The 17,782-nt window shown below is 55.1% G+C and overlaps 1 protein-coding gene across 2 annotated transcripts in view; it reads right to left on the reverse strand.

The window, feature by feature from the left end:
* The window catches only part of NR4A1 (nuclear receptor subfamily 4 group A member 1), a 44,795-nt gene extending 34,610 nt beyond the window's left edge, over positions 1-10,185 (reverse strand). Inside the window, exons 1-8 of one of the 2 annotated variants that reach the window (XM_081126169.1) lie at positions 9,873-10,185; positions 7,773-7,822; positions 6,146-6,200; positions 5,938-6,040; positions 4,681-4,774; positions 4,511-4,577; positions 4,238-4,304; positions 2,492-3,787 (exon numbers count right to left, since the gene is read on the reverse strand). In XM_081126169.1, the coding sequence (XP_080982295.1) occupies positions 3,291-3,787; positions 4,238-4,304; positions 4,511-4,577; positions 4,681-4,774; positions 5,938-6,040; positions 6,146-6,200; positions 7,773-7,822; positions 9,873-10,115 (1,176 nt within the window). In that variant the 5' untranslated portion in view covers positions 10,116-10,185 and the 3' untranslated portion in view covers positions 2,492-3,290. Of the gene's footprint in view, positions 1-2,491; positions 3,788-4,237; positions 4,305-4,510; positions 4,578-4,680; positions 4,775-5,937; positions 6,041-6,145; positions 6,201-7,772; positions 7,823-9,872 lie in introns of those variants that run through there. The other variant, XM_081126163.1, reaches the window with a different exon arrangement.
* Positions 10,186-17,782: the final 7,597 nt, after the last annotated feature.

The following is a 17,782-nucleotide window of genomic DNA, read 5'->3' on the forward strand; positions in this document are numbered from 1 at the left end:
TGTGCTGGTGCCGTCATCCCATCAGCTGAGAGGTGGGATCCAGCCCCGCCCTTCCCTGGGTACCCCCTCACTCTCCTCTGGGTGCACACAGCCAGGAGCCCCTTCAGCCTGGGCGAGGAGTACTGACATCACTCCCAAGACAAGCTGCATGGGGGAGGGGAAGAAGCAGCTGGTAGGAAAGTGACTGGGCATCTATTCTAGGAGAAAGCCAGGGAGGCCCTTATAGTCCCCACCCCCAGTAAGGTGCCAGCTATGCCCAGGCGTCTGGTCTCCTGGCAGCCCTGGGCTCTAGAAACAAAGGTGTGAGGGGCCCCTCCCCTAGACCTGAGCCCCTGGGAGCCTCTGGTTGTCATCACAGCAGAGCAGCTGTTCAAACATGGAGCTTGGGGAAGCTCCATTTCCTTAATCAAATGTCCTCCCTCCCCTGGACTAGGGAGGGTAGGGCAGCCAGGTGCAGGTGCCTTGTGTGGAGCTGACACCCAGCCCTCAAGGGATTGCATGAGAGGGGCCCACAGATGGAGCAGGGGAGGGGCTCCTCACCCCATCCCCAGGGCTGAGAGGTGGAGGCAGTGGTCACCTCTATACAGGGCTGAGGAGGCATTCCTGTTTATTGATCACCTACTGTGTGCCAGGCTGTTAGGCCATGGAAGTATAAGGTAAACAAGGCAGTTTCCTGCTTTAGGAATGCAAAAGGTAGATGCAAAAGAAGTCAGTAAAATTACCAATTGGTAGCTCTGGTTGGTGTGGCTAAGTAGGTTGAGAGCCGTCCTGTGCACCAAAAGGTCGATGGTTCAATTCCCAGTCAGGGTCTGTGCATCGGAGGCAGTCAATCCATGTTTCTCCCTCTCTCTCTCCCTCTCTCTCCAAAATCAATAGAAACATGTTCTTTTACAAAATTACCAGTTGGAAGTAAATGCTATAAAGGATAAAATGGAGGGCTCAAGATAAAGAATAATGGGGCAGAGAACTACTTCTGATCAGGGAAACCTCTCTGAGGAGGTGATGTTTAAGCTGAGACCTGAGGATGGAGGAATCAGCCTTGGAAAGAAGAGTATTCCAGGCAGAGGGAACAGCATGGACAAAGGCCAGAGGCAGGAAAGAGCTTGGCAAATTTGAGGAATAGGACTAGAAAGAATAGTGTGGCTTAGATATAAGTGACATGGAAGGAAAAACGATTTGAGCTTGAAGAAAGAGGCAGGGACCAGGTCCTGGAGGTCCTCATGCAAGGAGTCCCAGTGTCGTTGCAGAGGTTGTACACGGCACAGCGGCTCCCAACAGGAAATTGTGCTGCTGTCAGCCCAGAGGAAGGGATGCCTTTCTGTAATTTGTCTGCCCAGAGGGACACCATGCTTAGGGTAAGCCATGGAAAACAGTTTGATCTTCTTTTATTCCAGGGGAAGCCATATGAGTTTGAAGCAGAGAAGGTGATGATCTGATTTCCCCTTTGGAAAGCTCACCCTGACCACTTGCTGTGTGATGGGATGTTTCAGGGATAAGAGAGGAAGCAGGGAGCCCATTCAGGAGGCAAGAGCAGTGGTACAAGCGGGAGAGGGTAGGAGAGAGCCACCCCTTGTATGTTGGTTACTGTCAGGGAGGAGCACTGGCGCATGAGTCTCAAGTCTTAGGTCCAGCTCTGCCACTTACTTTCTGTGTCACCCTAGATCACCTGGAGATGCTTTGAGCACACACGGCATTTATTCAGGTTCTACTACGCACTAGTATTGGGCAAGAAATAAAGCAGTGAACAAGAGAAAAAAAGGTCCCTGAGCCCTGCTGCAAAAGGAGGGTATATCCTAATGGGGAGGGGGGCCAGGTAAAACACAAAACCTCTAAAAGCCCAGACAGTTTCAGATGTGATGAGTAGTAAGATGGAAATAAAACAGGGCTCTGTCACTGCAAAGGGTGTGACTGTATTTCAGACTGGGTGGCAAGACCGTGGGGAGGCAGAGTTGGGGGCTGAAGTCGGCAGCTATGGGAGGAACTCTTAAGGGGAGGGGATCTCAAGTGTACTAGGTACAAGGTGGCCAGAGCAGGGACTGAGAGTGGGGGACAAGAAAATAAGCCCGGCAGAGGTCAGATGTCCCAGCCTACGAGCTGGAAACCTTACTCTGGGGATACTGGGAAACCACTGAGGAGTGAGCGGTGACTGGACCTATCACAAGCTGGCGCGATGAGGGCTAAGGTCTTCCAGGAGTCCCCCGGCCCTGGGAAGAGACGGTACCAAGCAGTTATTTACACAGGATAGTTAAGGACTTTAGATGAGACTTGGCCGTCACCTCCTACTGTATTTGGGGAGGGAGACTCATGATGCACTGAAACAAGAGGCCTGAGTTCTGAAGAGGGCGTGGGCCTCCAGTTCAGGCCCAGACATGTATGTTAAAAATCCCCCAGACTATTTCCCTGGCTGCAGGCTCCAAGTACATAAGATGTAAAATACTGTGCGTGTGTGTGTGTGTGTGTGTGTGTGTGGCGCCCACGCGTGCGTGTTGGGAAGCAGGGTGCATGGCAGAGTCTGAACTTGCCTGAGCCCAGTCCCCCCCATCAGGCAGTCACCACACTAACACGGATGCAAAAAAAACCCGTCAATTTTATACAGTTTGTGGTTCAGAAGCAACAATATGCAGAATGGTGGAACAGCCTGTGCTACCCCCCACCCCACCTGGACATGCCCAGGTCTGTCCCCCAAGGGGCAGAGAACCCAGGACCCCTGCCTGGCAGGACCCAGCTTAGTTACAGGCCCCCGGGAGGGGCCAAGCCCTTAGGGTGAAGGCCAGGAGCCAGGGGGACCGGCACCTCAGGCGCCCTCAGGGGCCCACCGTTAACTGGAACTGTATGTGTGTGGAAGGCAGGGAACTACCGGCCACAGGCCATTTCTCCCCAAGGCCAACGAGAGCAAGTAAAGCTGAGGAGAGGGCTTCGTGGGATAGGGTCCCCCCATCAGGAGGCGATTTCCTGGAAACCCCACAAGGCACTACTGACCAGATGTAGGATGGCAAGCCCCATCTTGGCCCCCGAACCTCTTCCAACTCCCAGCGCACGGGGTTCTCCCCAGAGCCAGCTCCCGCCGTGGTTTAGGGAGGAGTAGAGGGGTCTGGGGCCTGGGTTCACCGCGCCGCAGACAAGCCAGGAGCCTAGCGGGCCAGCTGGGCGCGCAGGGACCCTCTCCCACTGCCCTGGGTTCCTGGGGTCCCCCCTCCGCCGGGGCCAGCCTCCCTCCCCCGCACCCCTTCCCTTCCTGCACTCGCTGGAATGAATAAATAAATAAATACCTTCCCCCCGCCCGCCCCTCCCTACAGCTGGCTCTCCTCCTCCTCCAGGGAGCGGTTGAGTCCCGGGATGAATTTGAGCAGCCGCCGGCGGAAGCTGCGGTACTTGGCTTTGCGCAGGCCCGCGCCGCACAGGGCCTGCTCGCGGGCCTCAGTCCAGAGCGCGCCCGGCGCGCCCCCGCCGCCGCCGCCCCCGGGGCCGGCGCACCGCACGCTGGCGCTGCGGCTCAGCCCCGCCCGCAGCCCGCAGGTCAGGGCCTCAGCCCCGCCCACGCCGGGCGTGCGGGCGGGGGGCGGCGGAGGGGGCGGCGGCGCGGGCGGCTCCGCGCCCTCGAAGAAGCACGTGTGGTAGACGGCGTCGTCGGGGTCGCCCCCGGCCCGCCGCGCGCCCCCGCGAGGGGCCCCGGGCGCCGCCAGCAGGGGGCCGAAGGGCAGCGAGCCGGGCAGCAGGCCGGCGCCGTACAGGCAGGAGCGCACCGACTCCAGCGTGTCGTAGATGCTGGGGTCCTTCACCACCAGGCCTGCCAGGGCAGGAGACACGAGGGAGGCCGTCAGCGGCCTGCACAGCTCGGGGACCTCAGCAGCTTCCTCTTAACCGTCTATGTGGCCCCGGCAAGTCACAACCCTGAACTCCACTCCCCTGTCTGTAAAACGGGAATTATATATTCAGATCCTTGGAGGACCACTTATGATACATGAGCCACGGAAGAGATTTAAAACTTGCTATTTGAGCCTTGGTGTGCCCATCTGTAAAATGGAGATACTACCTACTACTTACCTTCAGAGGGCTATTGAGAATAAAAGTGTGTGTGCATCAGCCCAGGGCGGTATTGTACCCAAAGTAGTAGCTCAACAAACCTTTCTGCACTTTGGAGGGGGACCTAACCCGCTGTTCTGAGGGGAAAGCATGGCTGAGGGTATAAAGGTATCAGTAGGGGCATAAGTTGCCCTTCACAGTTCAATGTACTCACCGTGCACCAGCCGCTGCTCCTGCACCATTAGGGACCTGTATTCTCCCCACTTCTCATACAGGGTTTGCTGCAAGAGACACCACCCGCCTCACTGTCAGGAGCCAGCCAGAAACTAGCAGGAGGTAAGCACAGACTGAGGGAGTACACAGAGGAAACCTTAAGGTTAAAGGAGGTTCAGACAGATAAATGACCCCCTGAAAAAGAGTGGGGCCTGCAGAGGCAGGGACTTGCGAAGAGGATGGTGAAAGCTGGACATTATCTGGGCTGCTTTACCTTTAGGTACTGCAGACGAGCCTCCAACTCTGCCTTCCGAATTGATGTTCCGTACAGAGTTTCCAGCCTGAGGAGGTTGGGCAATCAAAGGCTGAGTGAGCCCCCAGGGTGCAGAAACACCAAGACAGGCTGAGCTCAGGACTCACAGGGACCCTGGCACCTGGACATACCTGAGAACGTTGCCAGATGCCTTAATGATGTCAACAATCTCTCGATGCCGGATACCTTCCACATTCAGGCCGTTGACACTAGCGATGGTGTCCCCTGCCAGGAAGAGAGGGCATCAACATCTGCTCCATGGGGCATGACGGAAGAATTCCAGCCCTCTACCTTAGCCAGAAAGGGTAGGGGTAATAACCCCACACAATAATCCTGAACTCTCCCCTCCCCACTCCTCATGGTTCTGGGGAGAACTTGTCTAGGCCTAGCACCACAGCTTAGGGACTGGGGCCCTCCTAAACCCACACTCTCCCTCCACCCTCAGGAAGCTCTGTCCCCAAAGGCTGAGCCCTCCCAGCAACTTTGGGCTGCCCTCAGAGTTGGTTATTTTGGACTAGCCCAAAGGCTGTCATGAGACCCAGACAAGACAGGAAGGGGGCAGGGTGAGTAGCACAAAGCTAAGAACTAACACTGGCCCCAGGCATGAGAGCTTCTGATACCCTGTGCTATTGCAGAGCCTCCTGACCTCAGGCAGGGCAAGCCACCATCTCTGAGAGTTCATTTCCCACCTGTAAAAAAAGGTTGTGGATCCCTGCTGTGCCTACCTGGGGTCAGGAAGGAGAATGGATGTGACACTACTTTGCAAAGTTGCAATACACCACTTGGCTACCAGGGGTTGCTGGTAAGTGGGCAAAGAGGTGAGGGTTTAGGGAAGAAAATGGTAATAGAATGGGAGGAGGTTTCAATTTATGCAGTTTCAGGCTGCCCCTTCCTGGGAGATTTGGTCAATCCCAAGGGTCTCCTACTGGAGGCATCATTTGCTTGTTAGAGAAAGTAACACAGGTACCCCAGAGTTGGGCCAGATCAGGGGCAGGATAGGCCCTGATCCACAATATCAGGCAGATCTAAGGGAATGTTGCTCCTTCCCCAACTCCTGCCCGAGCTGGATTGTCAGATTGTCAGGAGGAGGCAGGACAGCAATATCGGGCATTTACCAGGCCCTGGCTGTGTCCAGGGAACCTCCTCACCACACTGTAATGTGAGGACATGTTCTTGCCCAGGTTTATAGATGGGATTGCTCAAGATCACACAGTAAATGGCAAATTTGCCTGGATCCAAAGCCTGGAATCTACCCATTCCTGTTTTTGGCCTTCCTAAAACAGCACAAGGAAGAGGAATTGATTTTAGAAGAGATGTACTGCCCTCTCTGCTTGGGAGTAAGGTGAGACCCTCTTCCCAGAGACCTGTGTCCTGAGCTCAGGCCCCACCTGGCGTGAGCCCCGCCAGCTGGGCGGGGCTTGACTCATGAACCCGGCAGACAAAAGTCACCATCTCCACACGCTGCTCCTCGCGGTGGTGAAGGCCATAAGTCTGCAACAAACAAGGGGACCCTCAGTCCTGGGTTGGCGCAGGGTCCATCCATTTCTCAGACTAGCCTCCCAACCCCTCACTTGCTTGGTACCCAGCTTCTCCCACCTGGATTTCAAAGCCGAAGGTCTGGTTTTCCTCCTTCTTCAAAGTCAGCACTTTCCTGCAGGAGACAGGGGCCATCTTATCAAGACTGTCAGAATTAAAAGGAGCTTGGCAGTCCCATAGCGTGGTCTTCCACTAATGCTGGAGTCTGCTCCAGGACATCCAGTCAGGGTCACTGTCTCCACTGACAACTCATTCTTATCACAGGTTGCTGGAATGTCCAGCTGAGATCAGCTTCATCCAGCCGCACAGAATCAATCCAGCCTCTGGTGGGGGGAGGCACTGGGAATGTCCAGCCCCCAGAGCTGGTGGACTAGCTGAATTTCTCAGCCAGTCCCTCCTTCCTATGAGCCCCAGAGTAACCATTTACTGAGTAGCTGAGGCCCCAAATTTAGCCCCAGCCTGGAACCTCCTCTGATCCACAGCCTTGGGAAGAGGGCTGGCCCTACCCCGAGAGGCCAGTCACGAGGCTGAGCCCAGACCACAGCTGCTCCTCCCAGCTGCGGTGGGGCCAGCCCACCAGATGTGAGGGCTGGGGGGAGGGGAGACTCAAGGCCGCCCCTTCCCGCACTGAAGGCCTGCCCACTGGACACAATGGTCTGGAGCTGCTCCAGATCCTCGCCTGCTGGGGGAGCCCGGCGTTTCCTCTGCCCACCCCACCCCCTTCCTTCCCTCCCAGCCAGAGGCAGAGTTAAAGCAGCTGCCAAAGGCCCCTTCACGTCTCATAGCCTCAGAAAGGCCCTGGAGACCCAGGTCCCCAGCTCGCAGTCTGACCCAGATACTCCCCAAATGCTGAGTGGTAACTCCCAGCCTCAACCTGAGCTCCTCCCCACTTAGAACCCTCTGCGTGTGTTGGGGCCGGGAGCAGGGTGACTGAAAATTCTGTCTACCCTAGTGCTTTCTGGTTTTCTGGAAGGGTTGGCAAACTTTTTCTGCAAAGGGTGAGATAGTAAATATTTTAGGCTTTCTTTTCAGGGCTCATTCAGCCTCTGTTATAGACGGTTCTTTGTTTTTATTTTAACAACCCTTAGAAATATAAAAACAACTCTCAGCTCAGGCTCCAAACAGGCCAATCTGGCCAGCAGGCCGTAGTCTGCTGGTCCATTTTAGAAGAAGCCAGGCCAAAATCAGGATGGGGCAAGGCAGAATGGGGCCTGAGATCAGCACCTATGACTGCCCTCTTCTCAGATCCTTCCTAAGAGGGTTGCCACTTGATAGGACTGAGATTCTGGAAGCAGGGCAGCCAGACTCAAGCAGCTGGACACAGCTTGGCTATGGTCTGGGCCCTCTGGGTTTGCTGGGGATGGGAGGGCTCAGGACCCTGAAGACTTCTCTTACTTCCTCCACCTCCTAGGTCCAGATCTCCCAGAGAGGGATAATTTGCAGGGACTGGAGGTGGATTGAGAAGCACCTGATGACTCAAAAGTCCCTACCTCCTTTCTCTGCCACCTCCTTTCTCTGCCACAGCCTACACCCCCACCTGCCCCTTACTTCAAGTGAGGGAGGCATGCTGAAAGAGTGGGAGAATGACTCCCCTGGCTAGGCTGAGATGCTGTCATGCTAACCCCCACCCCCACTCAGTCACCTCATCCTTTGGATCAGGGCAGGGGCTGGAGTAGTGGTTACTTACCGCTGCTGATCAGGACTCTGGTTGAGATTCTTCCAGCGGAATCCTGAGCCCTGGGCAGGAAGATGGAGAATTAGAAAGAAGCAGGTAAGAAAAGGGCTGTCCTTGAGCAGATGCTGAGAATCCTACTCTGAGAGGTCCCTCACCTGGGCTCCAGCCCTGGACCCAGCACTCCCTGTAGTCTGGGGCCAGTTGCACACCTGCTGTGGTGCTGGTGTAACTACTTACTGAGTGGCACTATCAGTATTACCCCATGGCTTTCTCCTGGGCTTTCTCCCTATAACTGGGACTGCAGAGACACAAGAGTCTCCTCCTGGATTCCAGATACAAGAACCTCCAAACCCATGCTGGGGGTGGGGTGGGGGTTCATTAATCTAGATAGAATAGTTTCCACCCCCAGGGTGCATGTCTGCAAGGACTCAGGCCTCCTAGACTCCTGAAGGCCAAGCCAGGCCTAGACAGGGGCTCCCCACAGGCATCCCGAAAGTGGGGCAGGGGGTCCCTGGGCTTGCTTATCAAGGCACTCCAGAGACCCCCTGCTAGTCAGGTCTCTCCTAATCTCTCAGCTACAGAAAGTGACTTGGGGGAGCAAGGGCCCAGGTCTAGAGGGCCAGCAATCCCAGCCTGACTGTGAGAAGGCAGGGGACAGAAGGGCAGACCTCCTCTAAAGTACAGGCTGTTTCAGGGACCAGCTGCTGGGCCCAGCTCAACCTGGATCTCTCAACACTGCCATACATTTGTTGCTTTCTGAGACAAAAAACCTTAGCTCTCAAATGTGTCCTTAAGTCTCATTATACTTAGGAGAGAGATTGGGAGTTCTTTCCATTTTGCTTTTTTGAGGGGAATGACAGAGCTGAGGGTTCCTGCCTCTTCAAGGCCCTGGAGAAATTAAAGCAGTTTCTCTCCGCCCTAAATTATTGGTCCTTGGAAGAAGCCCTGTCCCAGACCAGCCTTTTCCCATGTGCCCCAAAGAGCCTACGGCCTTCCTGGTTGGTGCCCTTGTTAACCCTCTTCCCAGGCTTCCCCAAGGCTACGAAGTCAAGGGGGCCCTCTTTTTCCAGAACCAAAGATTGGCCTCAGGGGTGGGTACAGTTCCCAAATGGGCCAGGGAGGAAGGACTGGGCAGCAAAGAGAGAGAGAGACCCCTTTGTCTTTCCACCCTATTTTCATAAAATGCAAATTCTCAACAAGCTGTTCATTCATTGTGTGGGGGGAGCCAAGGGCCAGGGGAGGGGGAGGGGGACTGAGCGAGGAAAGGCCACCAGCCCCCTCTCCTTAACCTGGGTCTCGCGCCCCCCTTCTGAGAGCTTGGGTTTCCCTCGGGCCAGAGGAAGAACCCGCGGAGGAGGGGAGACAGAGGGCGGGCGCGGCCCGCATCCTTCCTGCCCCGCGGGCGCCCCGCCACCCCTCCCGCCGCGTCCGGGCCAGCCCAGTCCAGGGAGCCGCGACCTCGCGCCCCCCAGACACTGAGCACGGCGGGAGCCCCGGGCGGAGGCACCGGGCGTCCCCTCCGAGGGGCGAGCGCTCTCCTGGCCCCGGCGCGCCCGCGCCCTCCCCTTCCACCCGGGACGCTCGGACCCTCCCGCGGTCTGGGCGAGCGGCGGGACCCAGCCGCGGCCTCCCCGCTGCAGCCGGAGAAGCCCGGGCCGGGGGTCTTAGGGGGTCTCGAGACACCTGAGCGCGGGGAGGCGGGGCGCGGGGGTTGCGGGCCAGATGGGTGAGGAAAAGGGGGTGCTGGGGCGACAGGAAGAAGGGGAGCGAGCCGGGCTGTGGAGAGTGGGGAGCGGAGTGGAGAGCCCCGAGATTGGGCGGCGTAGAGGGGGGAACTGCATGGACCAGAGGCTGGCACCTTCCGAGGAGAGGGCCGAGGGGACTCAGCAGGTTCTGAACGTGGCCGTGGGGGTTGCGGGCTGGGGACCATCGTGAAGGGCTGGGTGGACTCCGAGCAGGATGCTGTGAGGGTCAGTAGGGGGTGTTGGGGGTCAGCAGGCACAGGGGGGGGATGTTGCAGGCTTGAGCAGGTCTGGAGGAAGGGACACCGGGGGTGGGGGTAGGGGTACCGAGAGCGGGGTCGGCAGGAATTGCAGGAGTGGGGGGACGCACCTTTCGGCGGGGCAGGGTGCCCCCGGACACGGCGAGCGCGCGATACAGCTCGGCGGGGTGATAGTCCTCCAGCGCCGCATACAGCTCGTCCCCTGGGGGCCCGGGGCTGGCGGCTGCGGCAGGGGGGCCGGAGGCCGGGGTTCGGGCCCGAGCGACTTCTGAGTCGGGAGCCCGGGCGGCGGGGTCCGGGGTGGCTGCCGCCTCCTCCTTGTGCTGCAGCTTCCTGAGCCGGCGGAGGGTCATAGCGCCGGCGCCCGCGCCCCTCGAGGCCGCTCTCGCTCCGCTCCGCGCAGCGGGCAGGCTGCAGCTCGGGGTGCCAGCCGGGCGGGGGGCCGGCGCCTCCCTTTATAGGATCCGCTGGGCGGACCCGGGAGGCGGCCTCGCGGTGGCCTCGCCCCCAGGGCCGCGGGCCCCGCCCCCGGGGAGAGCGAGGCCCGGCGCCCCGCCCCCGGCGCACGACTCCCCTCCAGGCTGGAGAAAGTCTCGCGGCCGGAGCGCTCCGTGGGGTAACAAGACCTAACCGCGGAGGAGTGCGGCGGTAAACAGGCTCCCGAGGCGGGTTCCAGGGGTCCCCGCCATACCTGGGGGAGGGGGGTTCTGTGAAGGGGCTTGTGTGAGAGGTTTGAAAATTTGCGCACCGAGAGCTCTGGCGACTCGTGGAACCCCTGGTGGTGGATGGAAAGTAAGGGTCTGTGGACCCAGGGGAAGGTTCTAGGAGACCCGGAGGCCGCAGGAGACTTTAGGCGAGACAAGGCAGCAGGCCCGTGCAGGGGCGCGGGCCCCGGGGAGGGGTGCCGCTGAGTGCGGGGTGCAGAAGCCCCGGGGAGCGGGAGGACCCAGGATTTCCCTTTCCCGCAGCTGCCCCAGCAGAGGGGAGAGGGGCTTTCTCCTCCCAAGTCAGGGAAAAGGGAAGGGTGGAAGCCCAGAGCACAGCCCACTTAATTCTGACCTGTCCCCTCAGAGGGGAGGAAGTGGTCCCTCCTGGATAAATCTCTCCTCAGCTTTTTTTTTTTTTTTTAAATATATCTTTATTCATTTCAGGGAGAGGAAAGGAGAGGGAGAGAGAGAGATAGAAACATCAATGATGAGAGTCATTGATCTGCTGCCTCCTGCACACCCCGACTGAGGATCCAGCCTGCAAGCCCGGCATGTGCCCTGACCGGGAATCGAACCCGGGTCTCCTGGATCGTAGGTGGATGCTCAACCGCTGAGCCACGCCTGGCCGGGCTCTCCTCAATTCTTGCTGTCAGGACTCAGATACCCCTTTCCCAGCAGACAGGTCCTTACTATGGAGTTGACTCATCAGAAGGGGGGGTGCCTGAGCTGAGCTGGCGCTCAGGGTTGGGGGTGTGCTCAGCCACTCTCTGACCCTGTCTTAGGGACTATCCCTAGGCTGTGATACGTGGCTCCCAGGCCATGGAAGAGGTGGGGACAGCCCAGCTGAAGTCTCTGTCGTCAGTGGTGTCTGAATAAGAAGAGAGAGGAGGAAGTGGAAGGCCAGGCCTGGCGTCTGAGGTGCAGGTAGCCACCACAGGGTGTCAGGCACGTCAGCCACTAAACAGAGGCGGAGGCCAGGAATGCACTGCCCCTGACTGTTCCTGGCTGTCCCCTTCTCCTCCTCCCGTCCTCCCAAGTCTGGGGTGGCCTTTATAGCGAACATTCATTGAACATTTACCATGTGCTGTGCCCACTGTTCTGCGTGTGCTTTTATGTAACAACCCTATGAAACAGGTATCATTCTCATCCCTTACAGATGAGGAAACTGAGGCCCAGGGAGGTTCAGTAACTTGCTCTAGGCTACTCAGTAGCAGGGCTGAGATTCAAAACCAGACTGCCTGATTCCAGAGCCTACAACCTAACACTATGTGATGCTGTCATCTTCGGTTCTTCATTCTCTCTGCATTTAAGCCCTGCTTCCTGCCAGGTCCAGGCTAGGCCCTGGGGTTACAGAGGCTCTTGGTCTGATAGGGAGTGGTACCTGTACAAGTGCTGTGTTAGACACCTGGCATGAAAAGTGCAGAGGGACAAGTGGCCACATCCACCTGGGGCAGCCAGGACAGGCTGCCTCCTGTCTGTCTCATTCACATGTCTGTCTCAGTCTCCTTGCTTCCTTGTCTCCTTTACTTTCTGAGACTGTCTCTTCCCCACCCCCGGGCCCCTGGGGCCCCCACCTTGCAGGAGGTGTGGGTGAGAGGGGGTGCTTCTCCACCCCTCAGTGATTATACAAGTCCAGATGGCAGGATGCCTGTTCGGTGGGGGGCAGGTGTGGATTGAGGACTGCCAGGAGCCAAGAGCTAACTCCCTTAGTGCCTTCCTCTCCCTCCTCCCACTTCTCCCCTTGGCACCAAGTGGCCATCAGCTGAAGGGCTGAGGGGGTGTCGGTGGGGAAACATGGGACTCTATTGTGAAGCATTAGCACAGATGGACCCCTGGACCGTCTGCTGCCTGCTCCTGACAGACGGCATCTGTGCTGGGGGTGGGGTGGGGGTGGGGAGGCGAGCAAAGGCAGGAGAGGCAATGGTTTCTAGTCTCTGCACTCCTGGGCTTCTCCCTGAAGGGACCCACAAAAGGGCATCTCGTACAAGCTCTTCTGGGAAGGACCACCACCCTACCTATCCCAGAGGGCTACCTAACCAACACCTCCCTGCCTGAAACCTGGAGAAGTGGACGCCATGGGTATCACAGCACCTGTGTGGGACAGCCTTGTTGAGACCTTTCTCCTTCTGGCTGAGGTGGGGGCAGAGACTTCCCTTCAGTATGCAGGTCAGTCTGCCTCCCTGCCTCCAAGTTAGAGACCACCAGCAGAGAAGGTCACAGAAGTTTCCTCCTCCTGCCAGGCAGAGCCCTAGAGAACCCCGGAGTAAAGGTGGGCCAGAGAGATACAGTTTCAGGCTCACTGCATGATTTCCCCAAACCCTGGAATTTCAGAGCTGGAACGGGCCTTATGGTCTGGAAGGGATACCTTGTTGTTTAAGCCCTCATTTAACTAGATCCCAGGTCTCTTGACCTCAGAGGCTGTTTAATTCAGCTGCTGGTAGCTCCCCGGAGAGCTCAGAGACCTGTGCCCATTTCCTCCTCCCCATCTCTCCAGTTTCTGCTGGGAAGGAGCCCAAGATACCACACCATGGGGTGGTGATGCCCTCTGGTGGTCATGAGTCTCTTGGTGGAAAATCTTTAAATCAGTCTGAAGGGCTGGTGCCAGGACTCCACCTGGAGTCCCAGCTGGTTTTGTGGATCCCCCACAACTCCTCTCCCACCCCGGAGGGTCTATGTTCCCTTGAGATGCCAAGCTCCACTTTAGGCACTGAGTTTGGAATCTAATACTTCTCACAGTGAGAAAGTTGTGTTTTGATCTCAACCGGCGCTGTCCTGCTGCAGGTGAAATCCATCAGGAGGGCAGACAGCTGGTGGGCCACCTCCCCGCTTAACCTCCTTGCTGTAACTTCTGCACGCCAGACAGTACACGAGGCCCCTAAAGCTTTACCTTTTCCAACCCTTCACAACTTCCTCCTAAGCCCAGGTCTCTTGTCTAGCATCTGTTCTCCCCATCCTATCTTCTGCTGTTCCTTAAAGCTTAGAGGGAGCACACTGCACGCTGCCAGCAACCTCATACCAGGACACATCTTCCCCCTTTCTCCTCTCCAGGAAGCGTCCTAGCAAAAGCCCCATTACTCTGGCTCCTCAGACATTTGCACTCAATCTGAACTTTATTCCCAAGAGCAAGTCCCTGCCTTTCAGAATGAGCTCCCCAAGTTTTATTTCCTTTTGCCCCAGCTGCCCTGACTCCCAGCTCTCAAGATAGGGCTTGGCTTGTGCTGGGGGAACAGACAGCAGGGGCTTAGCTGATGGACAAGGCCAAGATAAAACCCCCTTCTCTTTGGCACAAGCCTTTGCCCAGATACTCAACAGTCAACAGTCCCCATGGAGGAAACAGGGAGAGCTGGATCTTGCCCCCAGCGACCTGCTCAAACTCTAGGGAAGTTGGGGCACTGGAGGCAGGAACTCCAGAAGCTCAGGCCCCTGTGGAGTCTCGCTCAATGGCAGAGTACTAATAGTCATTTCATCCCAGAACTGGGAGGACCAGCCTGCCACTGGGGCTCCTTTCTGGGTGTTGCCACTGCTCCTAATCAGGGGAGGTGGGAGGGAGAGGGCCTGGGACTCAGCTGGCTCTCTGGTCAGGAATGAGGGGCTGGGCCCTCAGTTGCATGACACTGAGGGAGGCATGGACAGCCGGTGGGCAGCTGATGGGGCAGGGAGTGGTTGTTTTTCTGAATGACTCCTATTGCTCAACAGTTTCCATGGAATAGTGTCTGTGTGTGGTATTGTGGCCAGGGGAGCCCAGCAGCAGGGGGTCCATCACAGCCCAGACTTGATTCTGAGACTCCAGATATGGCAGTTTCTTTGTGTTGAATATGTGTGGCCTCGGTCTAGCCCCACCCAGAGGCCAGGGACCATCTTGCATTGGGGATGGCAAGGTGTCTCCAGCTTGAACCAGTTAGACAGCAGAAGGAAGGGAGGGTTACCTCTGCAGCTTTCCTTACAGCACCGCCCCTACGACAGAGGGTATGTATTATTTTACCCTGCTTCATTTCAGAACAGGTACAGCTAGGGCAGAAAGCAGCTCTTAGGGACCCAGATTCCCCAGATCTCCACCCTTTTGGAAAACACAGCTGCTCTGGTGGTTCATCCCTGGTTCCCTCTCCTGGGGGAGAGCATTGTGCACCAGGCTAAGATTCTCCTGTTTACACAGACATTGGTATGGGGAAGGCCTGGGGGTGGGATGGATATGGGGTGGAGGGAATCAATGGGGGTAAAAAGGGGACATCTGTAATATTTTCAACAATAAAGATTTTTTTTTAATTTAAATAAAAAGATTCTCGTGCTTACACTGGCCAGCTTGCCTCTTTCCTTCACTGTTTGCATTTGTTCACACCTCAAACCTGTGCACTCTACCAACAGTCTCCCCCTTTCCTCCAGCTGGTCCTGCTACCACCACTGCTGTGATTGTCCCCAAACACATATAGGATCACATCACTCCCTTGCTTAAAACCTTGCTTTAAATAACCTATTCCCTACATCAGGAATGACAAAGAGGTTTTATGGGACAACTCCATATATGCTGTTGAGAAAAATTTGGAGACCAAGTCTAGACTTAAGAGGAAAAATTACAACTAGATTAGCACCTTCTGGGGTACCAGTCACAGGGGAAGTGATGGCAGGGGAAGTGGCCCCCAGGATGAAGTCTTGAATTCTCAGCACATGACAATTCCAACAGACTCCCTCATCGCAACCCTGACTCCCTTGCTTTAGCTACATGGAACATCTGCAGTTCTTGAATGGTGATACTCGTTCTGACTAAAATCCCCTCCTCTCCTCAATCAGCAGGCCAATGTCTACTCCAAAATACAGGATATCCCCCAAAAAATGTATACACACTTTGAATAATTATTAATTCCAATGGGTTAAATCTGAAAAGAAAGAAACATCAATTGAGCTATCAGCTGCTAAGTGTATATACATTTTTGGGGACACCCTGTAGATGTTACCTCTGTGTCACCAGAGCATTCTGTGTCTACCTGTATCATAGCAGTTAGTTCAGTTCGTTGTAGTTAACTACTTACTAGTCTGTTCCACCAGGTAGGGAGCCCCTGGAGGGCAGGGACCTGTCTCTTAGTTCCCTAGGCACCTTGCCTGTGCTTCCATCACTTGTTATGTATGGCTCTGCAGTGGAATTTGCCAAAATCTGCCTTACTGTTCCCTCCATACAAATCCTCTCTCTGTCCTGAAGAGAAAGGGCCAGATTATTCATTTTGCCTACTGCTTTACACACACTGCGGTTGCTCATCAAATGCTTATTTAATAATAATCTATTTATTAATATTAATCAATTGTTCCTTAAAACTTCCTACTCCATTAGCCCCTACCCCATTAGCTTCCACCCTTGGCTTCCAAGGAGCATTCCCAGACAGACCCAGGGCTACCTGGCACATTCCTTAAATGCCATCCTCTCTAACCATGGGATGCCCACCAACTTGCAGTTGGGTATGATGCCAGTTTGGTCAAACACCAGTCTAGACGTTGCTGTAAATGTATGTTTTAGATATGATTAACATTTAAATCAGTAGAGTTTCAGTAAAGTAGATCACCTTCCAAATATGGATGGGCCTCATCCAATCACTTGAAAGCCTTAAAACACTGAGGTCCCTAAGGAAAAAGGAATTCTGCCTCCAGACTGCCTTCGGACACAAGACTGCATCATCAATTCTTTCCTAGCTCCCTAGCTTGTCAGCCTCATTTCAGACTTGCCAGCCCCCACAATCATGAGTCAATTCCGTAAAATATCGATCTATATATCCATTTTTCTGGTTCTCTCCTGAGAACTTTAATACACCATTCCTGGCTGGATCCTAAGCTCCCTTCCCTCCCTCCACCTTCATTCTGCATCCCTCATGTTCCTGAGTGTTTCTTGAATGCTGCTCCTCTCTCCCAATTTTGTTTTGGTTGTATTTAGCATGTTTTCCAGACTCCAAGGATCAGAAGACACGGCCTGGGGAGACAGAAATTTAAAATGTGTGTAACAAAAACCCAAGTGATACTCCATTCAAATGAATTCAGGTCTCCTGTATTGGGCCTTATAAAGGTGAAACAGTTAGTAACCTTCAAGGGCACACAAAGAGGTACCAGAACGGTTGGCATTCTAATTTCCAGAATGAAGTTGAACCTGTAATCCATAGCCTAGTGAATTGTAGGTCCATGGCTGCAAGAGACTATCTTTTGAACTGGGCTGAGATTAGCCACAAGCGGCTTCACCTTTCCTTCCAACAGCCATAATACCCTGCCACTTCAGCAAGCTACCTGGGCTCCTGCTGTTATCTTTGTGCATTATGGCCAGGGACAATTTAATTAGCAGCTAATCCGGGTTATGGGGATACATGCCAAACTTAAAGACAACTTCTAAAGGTAAGTTACTTGATTTTCTCCGGCCTAACAGTCTCAGATGGGAGAACAATGAAAAAGTCTAGGTAAACAATCAATTTTAAAATATCGACAGGCTGGAGCAATGGGCAGGTTGTATGGTAAAATTTAACATGGCAAACATATGAAGTCGTGGACTTGAGTTCAACCTCCCTTATACAGGATGGAGCAAGGAGAAGGTGGCTGGATTTTACTCAACCCAAGACATGAGATGCACCCATGGGGTGTGACCTGCAGGGGTCAAGCAGAGTCTGGAATTCTTGTTCACGTCTATGCTGCCAGTTAATGCTGAGGTGAAATGCTACGTGACCTCCCTGGCCCTGGGGCTGTTGCTAAGTTCAGTAGAGAGCAGCTGGTCTGGGAAAGAACAGTGAGCCAAGGAGGCTGGACAGTGCAAAGGCTGAAGGGCTGCAGTCAGTCTGTGGTTAAACGTCCTAAACCCAAGGTCTTTTGCACCCGTGAGCTACGCTTATTTGATTTATTGGCAATTTCCTTGAGTTCTCTAACCCTGTTTCCTAACCCATTGAGGACAATAATGCCCACCTCAGTTTTTGGATTAAAGCAATTAATATACATAGAAGAGCAAATTCTGGCACATTGCTTAGCACACAGTAAGTTTTCAGTATCTGCTAATATTAACTGAAGAAACTAAGCTTTGCCAGATTCATGATAACATGACAGCTGCCTTCAAGTATTTTAAAGGACCTTATATGGAAGAGAGAAAGCTGCTCTGAACAGCCTGTGGATAGAAGTCACATGGAGGTCTCCTGGTTCTACAGGAGGAAGAGCTTTCTGCACAGCAGATGCCGCAGGTGGAAGTTGTGGTCCTGAGTGTTACAGCAGGAGGCTTGACAGCACGGGGCCCACACCACGTGGCAGAGATGCTGTGGGAAGTCAAGTGCCTGGCGGGTGGTAGAATGGGTGATCTCTAAGGT

Source organism: Miniopterus schreibersii (assembly GCF_964146895.1).
Source record: "Miniopterus schreibersii genome assembly, chromosome: 2".
NCBI lineage: Eukaryota > Metazoa > Chordata > Mammalia > Chiroptera > Miniopteridae > Miniopterus > Miniopterus schreibersii.